Raw genomic sequence first — 20,124 nt, forward strand, 5'->3', positions numbered from 1 at the left:
GAAATAAACCTTTCAAAACTACAAATCCCTAAATCAAGAACTGGTAACCCAACAGCAACAGAGCAACATATTTAAACAACATTATACTGTTTTAAATAAAAATGTTGGAGAACCACTGAACTAAACCCAAACTGTTAGTTGATCCGGTTCTACAGAACCACAGCAGAACTTCGGCTCAGAGAGAAAATATTCATAAGAACCTTTAAGACTTTTTATTTCAGAAAACTTAAAGTAAGAAAAGTTAAATGGCCCATTACAGAAAACAGATGGAAAAATGATAAAATGAACTGCCCTTCAGATCTGCTGTTAGAATGAAAAACTGTTTTTAATTCATCTTATTTTAACAAAGAAAGAAACTCTGACTTTAGTTGATTTGGTTTAGCAGAAGCCGCATCGATACGGTTTGTGGGCAGGAGTCAAATTTGTTGATTTTGATCAGAATTTGGTCAATAAATCTGATTCTTAAATGACAAATATAGTGGAAAAATGATCAGTACAGCAATTTTAAAACGTAAATATGAAATTGTTTTACCTTTAATTAATTGATTTAGGACCAAAAGGAAGAAAAATCAAAGGCAAACATCAGGGGACCAAACAGAAAACCCTGTGGAACGCCGCCATAATGAATGGGATCATTACACTGGAGCTTCATGCTACGTTGGAGGCTAAGCTAGCTGCAGCTCCTGAGCCAGGCTTCAGTTTCAGGTAAAGTATTAATGTGTTAAGATCCCAACAGTAACCAGCAGACACCAGAAATATGAACAAACATTTTTAATTTTGTCTCGCTTCAATAAGTTCATGTTTCCATCGTTAAGATGCTTCAACATCATGAGGTTTTTATCCCTGAGGTCTGGTCATCCAATCAGACGTTTCACTAAATCCACTAAACCCGGATATTATCCCGGTTCTGATGGAGTCAGTTTCCTCTCATTCACGTCGAGATGATCCGACACACAACATCCTCTGGGAACAGGAAGTCTGCTGGCAGGCTGGAGGCTCCTGCTGCCGACAGGAACATGTTAAAAAACACCAAACCAGGATGAGACCTTCATATTTTAATGGTTTGAAACAGAAATCGCTCAATAGCAGCTCTGAAAACACCGTCTGGACAAGTACAACATTTGGTCCACTTAAAGAAAACTCTGTTACACCGGTTTAAAAACCTCTTAATGCCAAATCACAGGGCATCACTTCTCCAACAATAAAAACAATTATCTCTCAATTATTACAGTAAGAGTGTTTCTGATAGAGTTAAAAATCTCCTGATCTTAGTGCAAAACATTTGATCAAAACACAGCTGGTCAGGCCACAATATTCCCAGAATGCATTGCAGAGCGACGACCTGCGTCCATCACCGACCCGAAGCAGTACAATCATCTTCATGAACGACAGAATCATTAAAGAACCGTCTATTTATTGTTCAGCATAAGAACCTCTGAACCAAATGTAGGAAAAAGCATCAAGTAAAACCCAGACTGAACTGAAAAACACCAAATTTAACAAGTATTTTTAGTGCAAATATTCGAGTAGAGCTGAATAAGACAAAACTAACTGACAAGAAACATTTCAGCAGCTTGTTTTAGGTCAGTCAGTCCTTAATATTGATAAAGTCATAGTTCACTTAAAGGTGAAATAATCTGCCAGGGGAATCAGTAGATTATAAAATCAATTCTAAGAAATTATTGAGTTAAACAAGATTTTACATCAGAGTTTCTCAAACGTTTTCAGGATCACTTGATGTATTTAAACTCTCACAAACCGTCGAATTTCAACTGAACCCCAACATCAACATGAACAACCTGAAACGAAAGGATTGGTCTCTGAACTCGTTGCTTCTGCTCCTCCTGACATGAAGGTGGCGCTGTTTTGTAAAGGCTGTGCATAAGACTGACACTTGTTATGAACATGAAGAAACCTTATGAATGTTGTCATGAAATGACTTTCAGTAAATAATCATATTTATTCTAAATTGCTCTAAAAGTCCATTAAATGTGTCGTCAGTCTGACGCTCGCCCTTCATTACAGCTGCTAAGTTAACTTTGTCTTATTTCAGGTGAACTTAGAGAAACTGGACTAAAAATACTCGGGTATATTTGGAGTTTTTGCGCCGCAGGGCGTCCCAGTCCACAGCCAACAGGAAGTTGTCAGCAGCATTTCCTCCTGGTTGTTCGTCTCTGGGTCACTTGGAGGCGGGTCTGTAGCTCTTCATCAGAAAGGACCTGAAGAACTTGCATGTGGTCACGGCCAGCAGAGGAACCGCCACGGCGACGACCGGCAGCAGGAAGGCCAGGTACCGCTGGACGTCGCCGTCTTCTTCCTGGTACCTCCTGCGGATCAGCGCGGTCGGCGGCGGCGGCGTCAGGGATTTGACCTGCAGATCAGAGCCAGCAGTGAGAGTAAAGCCCCGGCCATCAGATCCGAGGCGTTCGGCCCAGACTCACGTTCTGGACTGACTCTCAGCTTGATGACCATGTCGGGCTCAGCGTTCAGAACCGATCTCTTCTGGCGGGTCCCCAGCGCCTGCACCACCCGGCACTCGTACACGCCGCTGTCGGCCGCCGAGGTGTTCCTGAGCACCAGAGACACCTGGCCCTCCTTCATCTCCTTGTCCAGCAGCTCGGCTCGCTCCCGGAAGGCCCGGTCCTGGAAGTCCGGGTGGAAGTGCTGGTCCTGGTACAGGATGATGTAGGACATCTTCTGGTCGGTCCGGCTCCACTCCAGGTACTTGATGGGTCCCGCCACGTCGGGCGCGCGGCACGGCAGAGTGACGGGCCGACCTTCGATCGCCCGGATGTGGATCTCAACTGCAGAAGACAGAAACAATGCATTCTGGGTAAACAACAGACCAATCAATCAGTCACAGTTTAGATTCAAACAAACTCAATCATTCCTATAATTTACTGTTGATCTCTGGTCCATAAAATAATTAAATTTGGAGTTTTAGTCTCAACTACACAATTTTGTTTTTGGAGATTTTATAATTCATTTATTTAATGTTTCTATTGCTTTATTTATTTTGGATATTTGAAATGTCTCTCAGTTCCTGCATTAAATGTTGATTAGATTTTAAAGTTTATTTACGTGTTGTTGCATTATTATGTCATTAACATTATATTACTGCAAATGGTCTCTAAACATCATCATTTATAATAATCAATAAATGCAACTTGTATTTGAATAGTTATAAATTGTTCAGTAATGTTTTAATATTCTACTGAGAGAAAAATTATTCAGAAATGAAAAACATTTAAAAGGGAAAGTTTTATACAACATTTTATAGCATAGTAAAGTAACTATGATAACATCAGTTATTATAAAAATTATATATATATGAAAAATAACTTTGTAATTTAACTAGATGAAATTGGACCACTGTCTCTTTAAAAACTCCTGCTCTTTCTTTAACAACCGTTTCACCAGAGAAGCAGCTGCCATGATGAGTGGAGCAGATTCTCGGTGTTTGCTAATTCCTGCTGGCTAGTCTGAAGGAGCTGAGTGTGGAAGGGGAGAGAAGCTCAGAATCCCAAGAGGAGAGCTGCAGAGTGTTGACCGAGGGGAGGGAACAAAAACGTACGCCACACTTTTCAGTTCAAATTGAAAATCGTTTCGTGAACAACCAGATGAGGTTTCAGCTGCAGATGAACAAGCTTGTAGTTTTTTTCCTCCTGAAACATCGTTGAGCTCAACCCTGGTTACAGCTGGAAGGGAGAGCGATGTGTGGAGGAATCTGGAACATGCAGGCGAGAAACGATGCTGCAAAAACGATTAAATCTACAAACAGGAAGCTTCACCAACATGCACAAGCAGAAAAAGAAGAGAGGAGCTTTAATGCTCCAGTTCAGGAAATGTTTTTATCTTCCATTTAAATGTCAGAATATTGTAGGTTTAATATCAAAGATTGAAGCTGTAATCATTAAACATCTAGCAGCCTTCTCCTCTGAGGCTGCGCTGTTATTTCTTTCTTTGATAGAAAAAAGTCCTGATGCTCAAAATCTCTCTGCTGTTCACACTGTTTACTTTTATAGACAGTTTATTCATAAACATGAACTAATCTGTCCTGCAAAGATAAGCAACGTCCCACAGTGAAACAATAAAAACTCTCCTGCTTAATAAACTTAATGAACATGATGTCAAATTAAAAAGGTTTCAATGTAAACAGGATATAAATAAAATTACATTACAACAAAGACACGATACTGTGGTTAATTGAAAAAAATATTAATTATGAGATAAAACTCATAACTGAGAAATTCAGCTTTTGATGACATTTACATATTAAAAAAACTTTTGAAAAAACTGATTATTTATAAAATAAAGAAAAGAATAAGAACTTTTAGATACAGGATCATCAAAAATAATCATTTTTAAATATATTTCATGATGGATTATAAACATGGATTGAATGTAACGCAGTGAATAAACATTTACAACAATACAGGATTTCCGGTGTCCGCTGCAGTTACACGCTCTGACCACTAGGGGCAGCAGTGGCGTTCTCCTCTGATTAAACGTTTATTTTCTGATTCAAACTTCGTGTTTTTTACGTTTAATAAGAAAAAATTGGAGACTCACAGACTAAAGCTCCAGCCAGCTGGGATCCGGTCCAAACCAGGAGGAGGAAAAGCGCGAGGCGAGCCATCCTGAGGACACACACACACACCACACACACACACACACACACACACACACACACACACACACACACACACACACACACACACAGGTGGTGTCAGACAGGTGTCTCCTGGCTCCTGAACGCATCATCAGCTCAGATCTAAAGACATTAAAGCCTTAAATGTAAAAACAATCGTTGTTTTCAGTAACTCTTACCTTTCTGCAGCTTCTTGTCTCCGCCTGATGAAACCAGCCGGACCAGGTGAGGATAACACCTGCCGAGGGGGCGGAGCTTCTGCTGCCTTCACTGTCCGCCCAAAACTCTGAAATTACACCGTCTAATGAACCTGAAAAATCTTTTCTGAAACGCATTTCAGCTCCAAAATAACTGAGATAATAGAGATAAATGTTCCGTAATGACTTAAAGACTTTTGTAATTTTTCACAGTTTAACTCTTTAAATAGAAGAATATACAATTAACTCCCTAATAAACTTATGCATTTCAATTTAATGAGTTATAAATAATCTTTATTTGTTCGCTGAATGTTAAAAACCTCAATAGAATTAATTTCTCTACATTTCCTGTCTTTAGGCTCCTGAAGGAGGAACTTTAAAGGAGGGATTGGTTTCTCCGTGGTTCAGTGAAGGCAACTGTGTGTGTGTGTGTGTGTGTGTGTGTGTGTGTGTGTGTGTGTGTGTGTGTGTGTGTGTGTGTGTGTGTGTGTGTGTGTGTGTAACAGCTGTGGTGAAATAAACTGGCAGTTTTGCAGGAGCCACTCCTTCAGGTGGAGGCTTTTGTTTACCTGAGCGATGACGTCAGCACTGCGGACTGTGTTTTTATCTCAGGTGGAAACAGGAAAGCTAAACTCATCACCTTCATAGGATCATCGATCTGATCTCCTACGGGGGTTTATTTTTATTTTTGTTTGACTTTATTTTAACAGAATGGGTCAGTTGCTGTTTCCATAAGTGACCAGCAGAGGGCGCCGTGCAGCTGCTGCAGCCGGTGAGTCAAACTTGATTTTCTTCTTCCAGGTTTTGGTCTCAGGCCTGAAACTTCAGTTCAGTTGGACTAAATATAAAAAATACTTATTATTTATGAGGTTTGAGAGTTTTTAGAACATTATGAACTGACGGCAGCAAGCAGGCCTTTAAAAATAAAAATAAAAAATACCACACAATAGACCAGCTGATCATTTCCTGAAGCTCTTCGTCCAGCAGCTTTTATTCTGCTGTGTTCATGTAGTTCTGGGTGTGTGAGCAGATAAGCAGCTAAATAAAAATAAAAGAAACAATTTGCCACTGGTTCTCTCAGCTCTGGTTCTTTTTTGCTCCTTTTATCTTTTATTTTTTATTCTTGTGCTGAACATGAAATAAACCAAACAGGATGTGAAAAATCTCCAAACATCGTCACAAACAAGCAAAACAAAAGCAAATAAGAATTAGAACATTGAAATGAAAATGTTCTTTCTGTTGTAGAATCGCCAAAGTGTTTATTTTGCAGAAACACTTTGGGGACAAACTGTGTGTAAATGTCTTCAGCTAAACTTTACCAGTCTTTCCAGTTTAAAAATAATATATTAACATTTAATATTTTTAGTGTAGATACTGGTGAATGATATGAAATGTATTTATTTAAACTGCATAAAATCAAACTGAACTGTTCTTTTTATCCATAAATATCAAAAGGTTTTTTTCTGCCTCCTGTAAATTCATGTAATTGTTGAATTTGGGTCAAACGTTTTCTGCTCCTGTGGCATCATGTCAAACATCCTGAGACTCAGACCAGCGATTTCTGGTTCTCACAGCCAAACGCTGAACTTTCTGTCCCTCCGTTTCTCCATCTGGATGATGAAACATGAATTTCCTCACAACGTCGCTTCATGATGATCTGATTCTGAAGTGCAGCAAAAACACGATGCTGCAGTTTTCCTGTAAACGTTCGGGTTTGTAACAACATTCCTTCAGTCAAAACTTTTCATAAGTCGACCGTTTGCAGTTCAGCATCCAAGGTTCATCTGCTTATGGATTTATTGTCTATTTACTGAATATTTCATAGAATTTATCTAAAATATTTGAAAGTGCAGCTTTGAAGCTGATCTAGGAAAAATTCATTTTTCTTGGGATGGAAAGAGGCCTAGTTAAAGTCCTGAAAGATTAGGGTGACGGCCTTGTGATCATTGGAAGGTTTATTAATAATTATAGGTTTTATTAATAAATAAAAAACCGGGTTTGTGCTGCTTTTCTATTGTTTTATCATTTCTGATTAGACAAACTCTGAACTGCCAGCAGTTTTAATGATTTTAACTTCAGGTTAATATTGTGATGAAAGCTGGAAGCAGTTTCAGCAAAACCGTCTTAAAACCAACACTTTGTACTAAAGAGGAAACGTTCTGTAAGAACCAGGCTGCAGCCTCCTGATCAGGACTTTAATGCAATCGTTTGTGGAAAAACATCAGAAAAATACAGATTTACAAGACAGCAGCAGCTGCAGCTGCTGCAGTAGCAGCAGCAGCAGCAGCTGCAGCAGTCGGTACCAGACAGGCTACTGGAAACTAACAAACTTACAAATAAAAACATGTGAAGAAGCAGCAACTTTAAAAAATAAAGTCCAGATTTGTACAAAAACAAACAGACTCATCTCTGCAGCACCGTTCTGTAGGTTTTACAATGGATTTAACGCTTCATGTTTCATTCAACATTATTTAAATAAAATCAAACAACTACGTTCCCATCAGCCCCTTCTCTGAGGGCAAGATGGCCGAATGCACCAGAGGAGTTTAAGATTAGGAACTTTACACAGGAAGTAAAAATTTGCACAAGTTACTCAGTGTTTTAGTTAAAGTTTAATTAAAAAGACTAAAAGTTTAAATCAGTATTAATGCTGCTGACTGAAATCACAGATCAAACCAAAAACTAAGAAGGAAACGAGCCACAAGTTTCCACTGGGATGAGAAATTCAGCAGAACGTCCAGCAACAGGGACCAGAGCAGCTGCTGTGGACGGGTCAGTCCGGTCCGGTTCAGTCCGATCCGGTTCGGTCTGATCTGATCTGCTTCGGTCTGATTCAGTCCGGTTAGTCCGATCCGATCCGGATCTCAGGAGGAATCCACTGAAGATGAAAACAAAAAGCAGAAAAATTGATCTGTTTTTATTAACATGATTTCTATTTTACAATCAATAAATTACATATTTATATAAAATGCTGCAAATCTCTAATTCAAAAAGAAAATTTTTTGATATTTTACAAATTTCACCTGAATAAAACGTGATAAAACATGATAAACAATAAGATTAAGCATAAAAGCAGTAAATATTTATTCCATCTACTTGTATTAACATTTCAAAGATTAAATGATTAAAAATAAAAGATCAGAAATAAGTAAAACACGAGGAAATAAAAATATCCTATAAATTAAAGAAACAGAATCATGTAAAATATTCAGAAGATTTATATTTTTGAAGTTGAGATTCTTCTAATATTTGATCATTTTAACATCATTTGGTTTCATTACCTTTTACCTCCAGCTTGTCCACCTGTCCTTCGCTCGCCTCCTCTCCTCCTCCTCCTCCCTCAGCCGCTGCGTCTCCTCCGGCTCCTTCTCCTGCAGCAGCGAGCGAAGGAAGGCGGCGCTCACCACCTCCTCGCCGTCGCCCGCCAGGAAGGCGTTCTTGAAGCGGTTGTAGAGCATGGAGGCCTTGTCCATGACGGCCTGGCTGGCCCGGTAGTGCCGCATCTGGGGATCCACCGGATCACAGCAGGGAGAGGGACAAACTCCAGGTTTACCAGAAATCAACGAAGAATCGCGATAAACGGTCAAAAAAGAAGAAGCTCTTCATCATTCGGAGTTTTAATTCACAAACTAAAGTTGTCCACAAAAAGAGAAAAAAGTGTTTTTGACAGTTTTCACTCATTTTTAATACTAAGGAGATATTGTTGGTAGAACTGTAAACTTTTAGCTTCTGGGCTGAAATGGAACCTGATGACTGAAAACAATCTTTGGTCTTTTTTGAACCAAACAAATTAAATCCCAACTAAACCAAATCAGTTTAAACCATTAAAATCAGAGTTTCTGCCATGTTTGCAACATTCAGACTCTTTACAGACAAAACTATCAATAATATCACCTGGTTTATCAGCTAACAGCTGAGTGGTTTGTGCCGGTCGTGTGACCCAGGTTTACCTTCCTGAGCGTGGCGATGAGCTCGCTGTGCCTCTGGACGTGTTCTGACGTCACGTACAGCATGCTGAGCTGGTCCAGCGCCGACAGACACTTCCTGATGTCCTGGGGACAGAAGCACCACACTGCTGTCACCAGGCGAGAGTTTTATAGCAATCTGAGTTTTTATTCGACTTGTTTTGTTCTGGTAAAATCGTCTTACGGGTTTGTCCGTCTTCAGAGAGATGCGGAGGTCTCCGTTGATCCGGTGCAGAGTCGAGTCCGTCAGCGTTGAACTGCAGTTTTCTTCTGCTGTCCCTGATCCGTCCCGGGGGACTCTCTCCGTCGGCGCCGTCCTCCTCCGCTGGCGCCGCAGATTCAGTCCGTAAACCTGCAGCCTGCGCTCTGTCGGCCCCGCTCTCTTCTTTCCTTGTTCTTCTTCTGCTGTTTGCTCTCCTCCAGTCGCCGTGATCTCGTTCTCTCTTTTTTCTTTTCCTGAGATTCGCCGTCACGTTTCTTCCTCTTTTCCCGTGTTAATCTCATCGCCTCTGTTTTCCCTGCCTTCTGGGTTCTTCTTCTCTTCCTGATTTCTTGTCGTTTTGTCTTCAGCTTCGTTCTTCTTCTGCTCTTCCTTTTTCCCCTTTTTCTCCTCCATCTCAGAGTTTTTAGCATCAGACTTCTTGGCTGCCTTCTCTGTTTTTTTCTGTCTCTAAAGTCTTTTTCGCCTCCTCCTTTCTCCCTCCATCCTCCTCTTTCTTCTTCTTCCCCTCCTCCTCTCCAGCAGCTTTGGTCAGTCCTCCCATCATGGTCTTCACATGGATCTTCGTTCCCTGATTGGCTTTAACGATCTTTCCAATTATCTTTCTCTCGTCTTTCTGCTGCTTCGTCTCGTCTTCTTCTTTCCTCTCGTCCTTTTCTACCTTCTGTCCATCTTTCTTCACTTCCACCGCCGAGCCTCCAGGAGACATCTTTTCCTCCTTCCCACCAGTCTTGTCCTCTGTGGTTTTCCTCATTCCTCTGTCCGTCCCGTCTTCACTCCCTTTGTCTCCACCGTCGTCTTTTGCCTTGAATCCTTCTCCACTCGTTTATTGTCTTCTTCCTCTCAGCTGTGGACTTCCTGGTGGCCATCTTGTCTCTTCTGGTGCTTTCATTCATCTTCTCTTCCTTCTGTCCGTCCGTCTTCATGTCTGAACTTGTCCTGTGGTTGGACGGTCTCTCTCCTTTCGTCTCAGTCGTTGACTTTCTGGTGGACAGTTTCCCCCCTCTGTCCGTCTTCTCTCCTTTCCGTCTTTCCTCTCCACCTCTGGGTGGCGTCTTCCTGTCGCCAGACTTTCCTCCGTCCCTGATGGAAACACAAACCCAGCAGAGAGGAGTTAGTCCGTCTCTGGACCGGTTCTGCCGGATGAAGAGCGACTCGTCTTCCTTACTGGGAGCTCTTCGTCATCTCCTTCGTCTTCAGCAGATCCCTCAGCGACTCGATGAAGCTGTCCCTCCTCGCCGCCAGCTGATCCTGCCTCTGGCGTTTCAAAGAGTCACAAAGAGTTCAAAATCAGAAAGGTTGAATGTTACAGGTGTCCAACGTGTGGCTCGGGGGCCATTTGTGGCCCTTGGATTAATTATGTGTGGCCCTGACTGCAAGTCATTAACGGCTCATTAGTTAGCCTTTTCATTTTTATTATTATATTCTATTTTTAACAAGTTGTGCCACAATCATTTTGAACTCAAGAGCAGACTGACATCGGAGAAACTTGTGAAGGAAAATTCTTACTTTTGTTGCTGAGAATAAACTAAAAACATTTTATAGGCTTAAAAAATGATTAAACTTAAATAACTGTAAACATTAGAGCCAATGAAAAATATGACATGATTTAGTTTTTGCTGTGCAGGTAATAGAGAAAAAGAAACGTTGAATATTTTCAGTTTGGTGATTTTTAGGGTTTAGTTGTTGAAGGAAGGAAGACGTTTATGTTTCATGTTTCTGTTTCTCATCCTTCTCTTCTTTGTTTTTGTAAATTTGGGGTAAATTTCATGTCCAGAAATGCTGCACTAGTTTCATTTCTTCCTTCTCATCTTTCTCCATCTTTGAGTCTGTTTGTAAATGTATGGAGTTCATTTCATGTCCAGAATCATTTCTGCGTTTGCAGCTTTTACCTCGTCTTCCTTCTCCTCTGCCGTCTCCCCCTCCATCCTGTCTCTTCTTCACCTCCTCCTCTTCCTCTCGTCTTGCAGACTGCTGTCCTCTCTTTTCTTCCTCCTCTCCCATGCCCTTATGTTTTCTTTTCTTCTGGACCTTCTTCTCTTTCGCTCCATCAGCATCTTTTGTCGTCTTCTGCTTCATTTCTCTTGTTTTCTCTAAGCTTGGTTCTGGTTTATCTTTCTCTTCTTTCTTTCTTTTCCTTCTCTCTTTGGTTTTCTTGTCGTCCTTCAGTTCCTTACTCTCTCCTCTCCTGGTCTTCACTCGTTCCTCCTCCTCCTCCTCTTTTCTCTCTTTCTCTGCTCTCCTGACCTTCATTCCTTCTCCTCTGTCTTCTGTTTTCTCTTCGGGTTTCTCAGTTTTTCTGGTTTTGTTCTCCGTTTTCTCCTCTTCTTTCTTGCTTTTCTTGCTCGTCTTTCCCTCCGTTTCTTCCTCCTCGCTCCTCGTCTTCTTTGCTTCCAGGTTTTCTTGATGTTTCTCTTCCTCCTCGGCTCTTTTTGTCTTTGTTCCTTCAGTTTTCTTCTGTTCTTTTTTTGTTTTTATTCCCTCTGTTTTGTCCTGGTCTTTCTCTCCTCTCTTTGTCTCCTCAGATGAATCCCTCTCTCCCTCCGTCCTCCTGACCTTCATTTCTTCTCTTTTGCCTTCGTGTTTCTCGTTCATCACCTCTGCTCCGTCCTTGTTGGTCTTCTTCGTTTTCTCAGATGTCTTTGTCTCTTCGTCAGCCTTCCTCTTCTTTATTCCCTCAGAGTTTTCTTCTCTTCTCATCTTGATTCTCTTCATTTCTTTCTCTCCTGTCTCTTTGTCTTTCTTGCTCCTCCTCGTCTTTACTTCTCTTCCTTCCTCGGTTTTCTCCTCCTCCATCTTTCTTTTCGACGCTCTGCTCTCAGGCTGATCTTCCATCCTGTCCTCGCTGCTCTGACTCAGTTTCTCGTTCTTCTCCTCTTTCTTCCTCTTGGCCGCCTGGATTTCTTGCTTTCTTGCATCTTTTCTCCTCTTCCTGGGAGGCGGCAAGTCAGGAATGTCACTGAACTGCCGAGAAAACAAAACGAATATGTTTAATCACTGATATCAGTAAAAAAAAAACTGTTACTGGAACTGATTTACAAAACTGATGTGAACCGTTTTGACCAAGTTTTGGTTCCATTTGAGGAAAAAAAAATTTCCGAACATAAATCTTGAAACATCCACAGTAGAGCTCCTTTGATTTGCTCTAATCAAGTTGTTGTAGGTCTATTGGTCTCAGGTTTGCTCTGAACAAAATGCACAGAAAATCATGGTGATCAGCTTTGCCAGCAGCAGGTGCTGCAGAGGAAGTGTTCAGATTGACAGCGAAGAACAAACGCAGGCAGTTAACATGCTATTGGTTGTTGTGTCTGTAACTTAGCAAACACTGAGAAGGCCTTATCCCACGTAGCGATAGCAGCTGAGTGTAGCATTACTGAGCTAAAGTGAACCCTATCAACAGATGATGCTGAACTTTAACTATCAAATCAATGAGTTTGCTTCCTTCTGTCCAAATAAAAACAATAAAATAAAAATGTACATATTGTGTTTATTGAGGTTCTTTTTTTCCATTTTAAACTATTTAAATCTCACCAGCAGCTGCATTTATAAAGGAGGAAACAGTTTTTGTGAGGCTGGCAGCATGAAATCCCGGCGGTCACCTTTAAATCTGTTGCTCTGCTCCGGGTGGAAACTCGTCCTGCAGCCGCTTCCTGCTCGCCGCTGCTCGCCGTTTCCTTCTTGGCCAGAGGTTTGCTTCCTGTCCATCCGGCTGCAGGTTTTCCATCAGAGGCAGAAGAAGCTCTTCCTGATCTCACCTGAGGAAAAATGAAACTGTAAAAACTGCAGCTGAGCAGAACCTGAACATATCAGATCTGTCAGCTTGTTAGATCTACTATTTTGGTTTCTTACCTCTCTTTTAGTCTGAGCTGGAGTTTCCTTTTGGGTCGATGGTTCTGCCAGTGACCCAGCGCTCGCCGACCGCCTGCTTCTCGTTGGCGCAGCGACCTCTCCTGCTTCCTGATCCGGCTTTGGACCCGTTGGTTTCTCTGAGCTAATCTGGATGAGGTTCTAGTAGCAGCGGCTGCTCTGCTGGTTCTTTACCCTGTTTGGACTCTGTGGTGTTAACTGGAACTGATCTAGACGATGTGGTATCGTCATCTCCGGTTTCTTTTTCCACTTTGGAGTCTGTTGGTTTATCTGGAGCTAACCTGGTTGCAGTCTGATCTGCAGAGTCTTCACCCTGACTGGACTCTGCTGTCTCATTAGAAGACGCCTGGTTAACTCTAATCTAACCTCTCTATGCTCTGCAGTCTCTGTAAACTGTGTGAAGTCATTTGGATTGGACTTAGGCAACCTGACTGCAGCTGCAGGAGGTTCTGCAGACTCTTTGCCCAGTCCAGAGTTCATGTCTTCATCTGGAGACAATCTAGAGGAGGTTCTTATAGCCTCAACATGATCTGGAGTTTCGTTATCTAGCTGTGGTTCTACAGATTGAACCGACCTGATGAGGATCTTGTAGTTGTGATACAGTCTAGTGTTTCTTTATCTTGCTTTGTTTCTACAGCTTGATCAGAAGTCAATCTGGAAGAGACCAGATCTTGTTTGGTCTGGATTGTTTTATCTGGAGCCGATCGAAACGAGGTTCTTGTGGATCTCTCTGAACTTTCTTTCTCACCCGAAGCTCGACTCGGGGTGCTTTCTGCTTGAAGCAGGCTTAGTGTTGCACTCAGACTTAGTGGGAGCAGAAGCTCCTTTAGGTTTTCCATCAGGAGTTTTAGCTGCAGGAGTTTTTCTGGAGGACACAGAAGTAGATTTGGAGAGTGTAGTAGAAGGAGAAGCTGGTTTTGCTGGTGTTTTTTTAGTGAAGATCTTCGATTGAACCTGTGGAGAAAATACAACAGAGTCTGTAAAATCTTTTAAACCTCTTTTCCATCTCTGAGTTCATTACACTTTAAATAAACCCAAACCAATTCCAGTAACATTTTACAGTCCACCCAAGTGGAGCATCCTATCTAAAGCTGTAGCGCTCATAAAACGTCATAAAAACACAAACATACATAGTCATGTCTTCATAAAACACCAGACTGTCAACTGAAAAAGAATAACTGTCAAGTGTCGTCATTACACATCAATATTTCGCTCCAATGTTTCATTTATTATTTCAGAAGCAGATCTAACCAGCTGGAGTTTTAGTTCTGCAGTTTTTCTGGAAGTTTTGTTCCAGATTTGTGTATTTAGTTTCTCTGTACCTATCAAATAAATGTCATAAATAAATTTTAAGCAGAAACAAGTTTGAACTCACCTTGAGTTTGCTGCCGAGGCCGGGCGTGTTCTGGATCTCCCACATCCCCTCAGCGAGCCTTGATGCGGACGCCGCTGCCGTACTTCAGCTTGTTGCCGACGTACGGAGCGACGTTCTCCGGCGTGACGGAGCCTCTGGGGAGAGAACGACCACAGCCAGGTTAAAGACGCACACAGAGGGACAAACCTGATTGGCTGCTGGAGAACATACATCTGATGGGTCCCGAAAAAGTAGACAGGGACTCGCTTCCTGTAGCCGTTCTCTGATTTACAGACCTACAAACACAGACGGGTTAAAGCATCCCAGGTCAGAGCAGCTGTGTGATGAAGGGTGTGTTGTCTGCTTGTTTACCCGAGCCGGCCAATGAGGAAAGCCTTTCATCTTGGCGAACACCAGGTCGCCGGCCTTCAGGGGGTTACTGAGTTTTCCAGACATCCTGCTGCTGCAGAAAGTGACTTAAGGAAAGCTGAAAACGATATGATGTTAGTGATGATCACAGATTCCTGGCAGGCATAAAGCAGGCTGTGTGATGTCCATTTCTTAATTTAATGATTTCTTCAATACATTTCTGCCATTTAAAATCATGTTTTTGTTTTGCCACCTGGTCCAATAACAAACCTAAACCAAACAGTGAAACATGCATGAATGGAGCAAAAACTAAAGGTTTACAGAAATAACAGCAGTAATGAACGTTTGGTCCATTACTTGCTTCCTCAGCCTTGGCCATGTGAACACCAGACACGTGACATCACTTTGCTGGGTTTAGCTGCCAGGTGTGCTCTCTACCTGTGATCTGCTCCAGAACATTGACAGCTTTTCCTGCCCACCTGTCTCTTAATTATCATATTAACCTTATTCTGTTTACATTTACGGATTAGCTTAAAAATGTCTTCATTTCAGTTAGCAAACCGATGCAGACGTTTTCCAAACACCGCTGGAAACAGCTGTGTTCGCTGTAACATCCCCCAGGCTTCAGTTTTAGAGGAGCTTTTCAGTCTAACTCAGCAGGTTTCGCTTTGCATCATCATGTTCACTCATTGTTTACAAATACACTCGTTCCTGCTAGCTAGCGGCGTGCTAACTGTCTGCCAGGCTGAACGGAAACGGTTCGTAATGTCGTTGTGGTTTTATAAAATGTTCGTATTTCCGTTTTCTCACCTGAAACTAAAAGACAAACTTCTTGAATCAACAGTAGTTTAAATAAATCGTCCCGTTGCGAAGCTACATTCTGACGCCCGCCGCCATATTGGCCCATTCACTCCTGTGACGTAGTCGCTGACGTATTTCCCGCCATCCTGGACCGTACCAACGGTACCAACCTGTGGGGGTGTTTGAGTCATATCAAAAACTCTTTATCTACCTTCAGAAAATGTATGGAACCATGAACATAGAAAATCATATAAAATAGCAACTGTTTTTCATTCTGGTTTATTCATCAGTGCCACGTCTTGTTACAGCTGCAGTTATTTTTATAGTTTAGTTTTCTCATCCTGGTAGGGAAGATTTAAATCTGCTTTTGTTTTTTCTTTGGGTATCATCAAGGTCTTAGTCTGAATTTTTAAATCATAACTCATATATTTTAATCTGGCCTAGTTTTAGATATTGATAATTATCAATAGAGGGGAATAATTACGTAGGAAGTAATAACGTAATGTGATGCTATTTTTGTTTGAATTTTTTTTCTCAGAGAATCCTGAGGTTCCCATCATACTTTACACCTTGTATTGGTTTATAGGATTAAATGTGAAGAATTAACAGTACTTCTCCATAACCTTGTGTGTCTGACCATTTTATAACTTTTGAGTTGAGTTCTAAAAAGTTGGCAACAATTTACCTTTGTTTTGAGAAATCGGTCGATTTTTGCATGTGAAGCTGATCTTATCTATCTTGGGAAAGGTCTGAGAATCAACCACTGTCCTCTTTTGCTCTTTAGTGAGGAAGGTTTGACTGACAGACTCCAAATTATGTCTGCAAGTTTAAAATTAACAATAGTGACTCTACTGTTGCCAACTCAATGGCATTTTTGCTATATTGAGCAACTTTTCAGAAAAATTGGTATCAAACAAAATTGGAATGAGCAGGTTAAGATTTTTAAAAGATGGGTAATCGGCCAGAAAACTGTAATTGGTGCAGCCCTAATTTTAACTCAGTATTCCAAACCAGAGAAAACAAATGGATCAAAGCAGATCTTTATCATGCTGTAAAAACTTTTAAAGAAACTTTTCCTCAGAATCTTTTCTTCAGAACAGGGCAGAAATTTCGTCTTACAACAGATCAGAGCGCAGCAGGAAACCGACATGAATCAAAGAACTGCAGGAGATCCAAACATTTATTTGGGGTTAACTGACAGTTAGTTCTCAGTTGCTATATTCAGCTGAATTAAATACTTTAAATATAAGCTGGTTTGGGTGCAGCAAAATCCAGAGTCGTTCAGTTAAAGTCTGTGGATTTACATGGTTCTACTAACAAAAGTTTGTTTGGAAAAATATGAATACTTTTTTATGCTTAACATTTTTCATTGAAAGAAAATACTCTCAGTAATAATTTCCCCTTGAAAAATGTTAAATAAACAAATCTGTTGTTTCTGCAGTTGGGGGCCACAAAAGATCATTTAAGAGGGCAAAAATGGCCCGCACCCCTCAGTTTTAACCCCCCTGCTCTATATGGATAAAACTGATAGGAACATAACCAAAACACTTACAGTGAAGTTCAACAACTTTATGACTCAGAGGGATTAAAATAAATTTAAAAAAAACTCAAAACTTTTCAGATTTATTTGGTAAAATATTTTGGAAAACATGTATAATCTTAATTCCATTTTATGGTTATGAAGTACTTTATGATTATCTAACATAAAATAAAACAAACTCCTCTGAGGTTGTTGGAATAACGGCAGTGTTATTTTCTTTTGCATAAAGGTCAACACTGGTACTGATGTTTTCAAGATGAAGATTCACCAGAGTTGAACAACGTAACGTGAGTCACCTTAATAAATATCTGGCAGAGATATTTATTAAGTTTAAAGTCATTTCTTTTCCCAGCATTTAATTCAGTTATTGGACTGAACCAAAGCAGCAGCTCATGAGTTCTCCACGCTCTGAACAAAATGTCTGCCAGCGCAGAAACATTATATAACGTGGTCCGTCTTCACAGAATTAAACAGCTACAGGAAGCATCTTGTAGTATGAAGCAGTGGGAGTTTCAGTCACTCCCACTGTCGCTGTCACTGTCATCACCTTCCTCCTGTTCTTCTTCTTCTTCTTTTTTCTCAGTTTCCTCCACAAGTCCAGAGAAGAAGTCATTGTCGCCGAGGGCCTTCTTGGTGAGCGACTTCATCCGCCCGCCTTTCTTCTTCCTCTTGCGGTATTCGTCCACGCTCAGTTTGGGCAAACCAGAAATGTCCCAGAACTTGATGAGCTGGTCGTGGGCACAGCTGACCAGGAAGCGGGAGTCCCAGGACTTGGCGATCTCTTCGACGGGTTCGCCAACGTGCTGCCCGATGCATCCGATGACCCGGTTGGGCAGAAGGTTGATGGCTCTGACAGGAGACGGGGGCCATGTTAATGGTTAAACCCTTAAAGGATGATTTGCAATAACTCAACTAACCGGATGTATCCGTCCATGGACGCCGTGCACATGATGTTTTCTGTAATGGGCGCGATGCAGTCCACCGACTCCGCCTTCAGAGCGAAGCGGTCGCTGGTGGCGCCGAAGCCGTTCCAGTTGAAGATGTAAACGGTTCCCTCGCTGGAGCCGCAGACCACCTTCTTCCCTCGCTTCATCACCGCCACCGAGGTCAGATCGCCGCTCTGGTACTCCGACAGCAGCTCAAAGCGCCGCCGCTTCAGGTTGAAGACGCCCATGGTGCCGTCCCCACTGAGGACCCGGCAGTCACAGCAGACATCAGCATAATAATCAGGCTTTCACAGATTCAGAGAAACCAAAAACAACTCCAGCAGCAACACCTACATTAATCTGTCCTGGTTCTAAACCTGACCAGAGTAGAAATAAGATTCACATAGTAAAACTTCTTAAAGTGTTAAAACAAACCAGTATTAACAATGATAACAATTAAACTAATAACAGTAATAACTTCTAACTTTCTGAAGAAATTCAAAAGGGGCGTGTCCCACCAGGGATTCTGATGCTGAAATTAGCAACAATGCTAATATTAGCTAAAATGTAGTCAACAATGTGGGATATCGTTAGCATATTAACCAAAAATGGACTTACTCTATTTATTTATGCAAATATTAGTATATAAGCTAACATTAGCTAAGATGCTATGGTTAGGTTACATTCTGTAGCTAGCATGTGGACTTACTTTCACTTACTCCATTTACTTCACTAAAAATTAGCTGGAATGCTTATTCCAGGCTAAGGTTAGCATTAGGCTATATCATTAGCATATAGAGTAACTATTACGTAAAACTACAACAATGATGAGTGTTATCATTAGCATGTTGACTAATAATGATTTACTCCATGCACTATGCAAATGTTTTAACTTGAGCATTGTATCTGCATTGCTATGAAAGGCCCCAAAATTAATAATATATTGTGAAAAACTACAACAGAATATACTGTACACTTTTAAAAATCAAACTACTGGAGTTGCGATCCAGGTCCAGATAAGCGTGCGAATTACCTGGCAGTGAGCAGAATCCTCTTGTTCTGGTCCACAGTTATGTCGCTGATATAATCCTCATGGTTTTTCATCTCCATGATGGCTGTTCCCTTCCTCATATCCCACACCTGCAGAGGAAAAGTTACGCAATAAAATGTTTATCTTATTATTTAAAGCGATGAATTATTTTTTATTTGCATATTCTAATGTATTTCTACTATTGTATGAAAAAAGGCTTAAATGGTTGCATGAAAAATCTGTAGGTGCCAATTTTTATATCTGATTAATAGAATAATTGTCACAATAGTTGATACAATAATCGATTATTAACATAATTGCAGCCTTACTTCATTTTCCTAATACTCTACCTTTATTCTGGTAAAATAATAACTTATTTTACCAGATAACTTTATTATCATGAATTTATTTGGTATTTATTAATTTATTCTTGAATTATTACAACCTTATTCTTGTATTTGAATGCTTTTTTTCTGGTAATATTCTGACTCATCTTGCTTTCCTTTTATCTTAACTCTCCTTCATGAACACAGTAGATCTGCAGGGGGTAAATACTTTTCCCCCCAGCCTTTCTGTCCAGTTTCCATCCAGACCTTCAGGGTGCCTCCATCGTCTCCGGTGGCCAGCATGTTTTCGTCCACCCAGCAGGCTGTTGATGGGAGCCCCGTGGCCCCCGGATCCGGGACACCAGCTGCCCCCGCTCCATGTCCAGCAGGTGGACGGCCCTGTCGCGGGACACGCTGTACAGCTTCAGCCCGTCCGCCGAGATGCGCACCTGGCGGCAGGACTTCAGGTGGTGTCCGGACGACCACAGCTCCCGGTTCTCTCCCTCCATACAGGAGTAGGAGAAGGCGTACACATCCCCGTCCACGTCCCCGCACACCAAGATGTCCCTGCTGGGGTGCAGAGCCACCGTGTTGGCGATGGCCTCCAGCTGGATGTCCTGTGGGGTTTCCCGGAGCTTCGGGCCGGGAGGCTCCTCTTCCTCCTCCGCATCTTCCTCCAGTCGTTCCGACTCTGATTCGGATGTTCCGGGGTCTTTATTCGGTTCTGTTCGGTTACATTCAGGTGGGTCTGCCTCCTCAGCAGTGGGTCCAACGTGCTGTGCGGAGGCCGCCATGTTGTTTTGCTTTGTGTCTTCTTCTACGGTTAAAAATAGGAGCGTTTCCGAGAACAACCCCTGATCCTGACCTCTAGTGACCAA

General features: G+C 41.6%; 3 protein-coding genes across 3 annotated transcripts; all 3 read right to left on the bottom strand.

Annotated features, from left to right (window-relative positions):
• Window positions 1–2,144: 2,144 nt before the first annotated feature.
• Window positions 2,145–4,889, bottom strand: LOC129351347 (uncharacterized). The gene is made up of 4 exons (XM_055020224.1): window positions 4,831–4,889; window positions 4,573–4,640; window positions 2,442–2,804; window positions 2,145–2,371 (listed from the first exon to the last, which is right to left on the bottom strand). The coding sequence occupies exons 2-4, from the start codon at window positions 4,637–4,639 to the stop codon at window positions 2,145–2,147; spliced, it is 657 nt and encodes a 218-aa protein (XP_054876199.1). The 5' UTR covers window position 4,640; window positions 4,831–4,889.
• Window positions 4,890–7,348: 2,459 nt separating this feature from the next.
• Window positions 7,349–15,527, bottom strand: LOC129351348 (hepatoma-derived growth factor-related protein 2-like). Its single transcript, XM_055020225.1, is given in 17 exon segments — window positions 7,349–7,726; window positions 8,130–8,351; window positions 8,799–8,900; window positions 8,998–9,279; window positions 9,452–9,861; window positions 9,968–10,224; window positions 10,226–10,290; window positions 10,822–11,997; window positions 12,633–12,788; window positions 12,883–13,041; window positions 13,267–13,399; window positions 13,649–13,854; window positions 14,276–14,333; window positions 14,335–14,409; window positions 14,486–14,550; window positions 14,627–14,741; window positions 15,434–15,527. Coding segments are annotated over 15 exon segments (3,447 nt in total). The 5' UTR covers window positions 14,711–14,741; window positions 15,434–15,527; the 3' UTR covers window positions 7,349–7,726; window positions 8,130–8,132.
• Window positions 15,528–17,040: 1,513 nt separating this feature from the next.
• Window positions 17,041–20,044, bottom strand: LOC129351385 (WD repeat-containing protein 55-like). The gene is given in 6 exon segments (XM_055020255.1): window positions 17,041–17,813; window positions 17,882–18,151; window positions 18,924–19,030; window positions 19,514–19,562; window positions 19,564–19,599; window positions 19,601–20,044. Coding segments are annotated over 6 exon segments (1,239 nt in total). The 5' UTR covers window positions 20,041–20,044; the 3' UTR covers window positions 17,041–17,476.
• Between the last annotated feature and the right edge of the window lie 80 nt (window positions 20,045–20,124).

Source organism: Poeciliopsis prolifica, unplaced genomic scaffold (genome assembly GCF_027474105.1).
Source record: "Poeciliopsis prolifica strain line A6 unplaced genomic scaffold, Auburn_PproV2 SCAFFOLD066, whole genome shotgun sequence".
In the NCBI taxonomy this organism is placed as follows: Eukaryota; Metazoa; Chordata; class Actinopteri; order Cyprinodontiformes; family Poeciliidae; genus Poeciliopsis; species Poeciliopsis prolifica.

Excerpts from the sequence above, each read along its gene's own strand:
- LOC129351347 (XM_055020224.1), bottom strand. The coding sequence starts at position 4,639 with ATGGCTCGCCTCGCGCTTTTCCTCCTCCTGGTTTGGACCGGATCCCAG. Across the intron at positions 2,805-4,572 it reads GCTGGCTGGAGCTTTAGTCT|TTGAGATCCACATCCGGGCG; the intron begins GTGAGTCTCCAA and ends TGTCTTCTGCAG. Across the intron at positions 2,372-2,441 it reads GCTGAGAGTCAGTCCAGAAC|GTCAAATCCCTGACGCCGCC; the intron begins GTGAGTCTGGGC and ends TCTGATCTGCAG.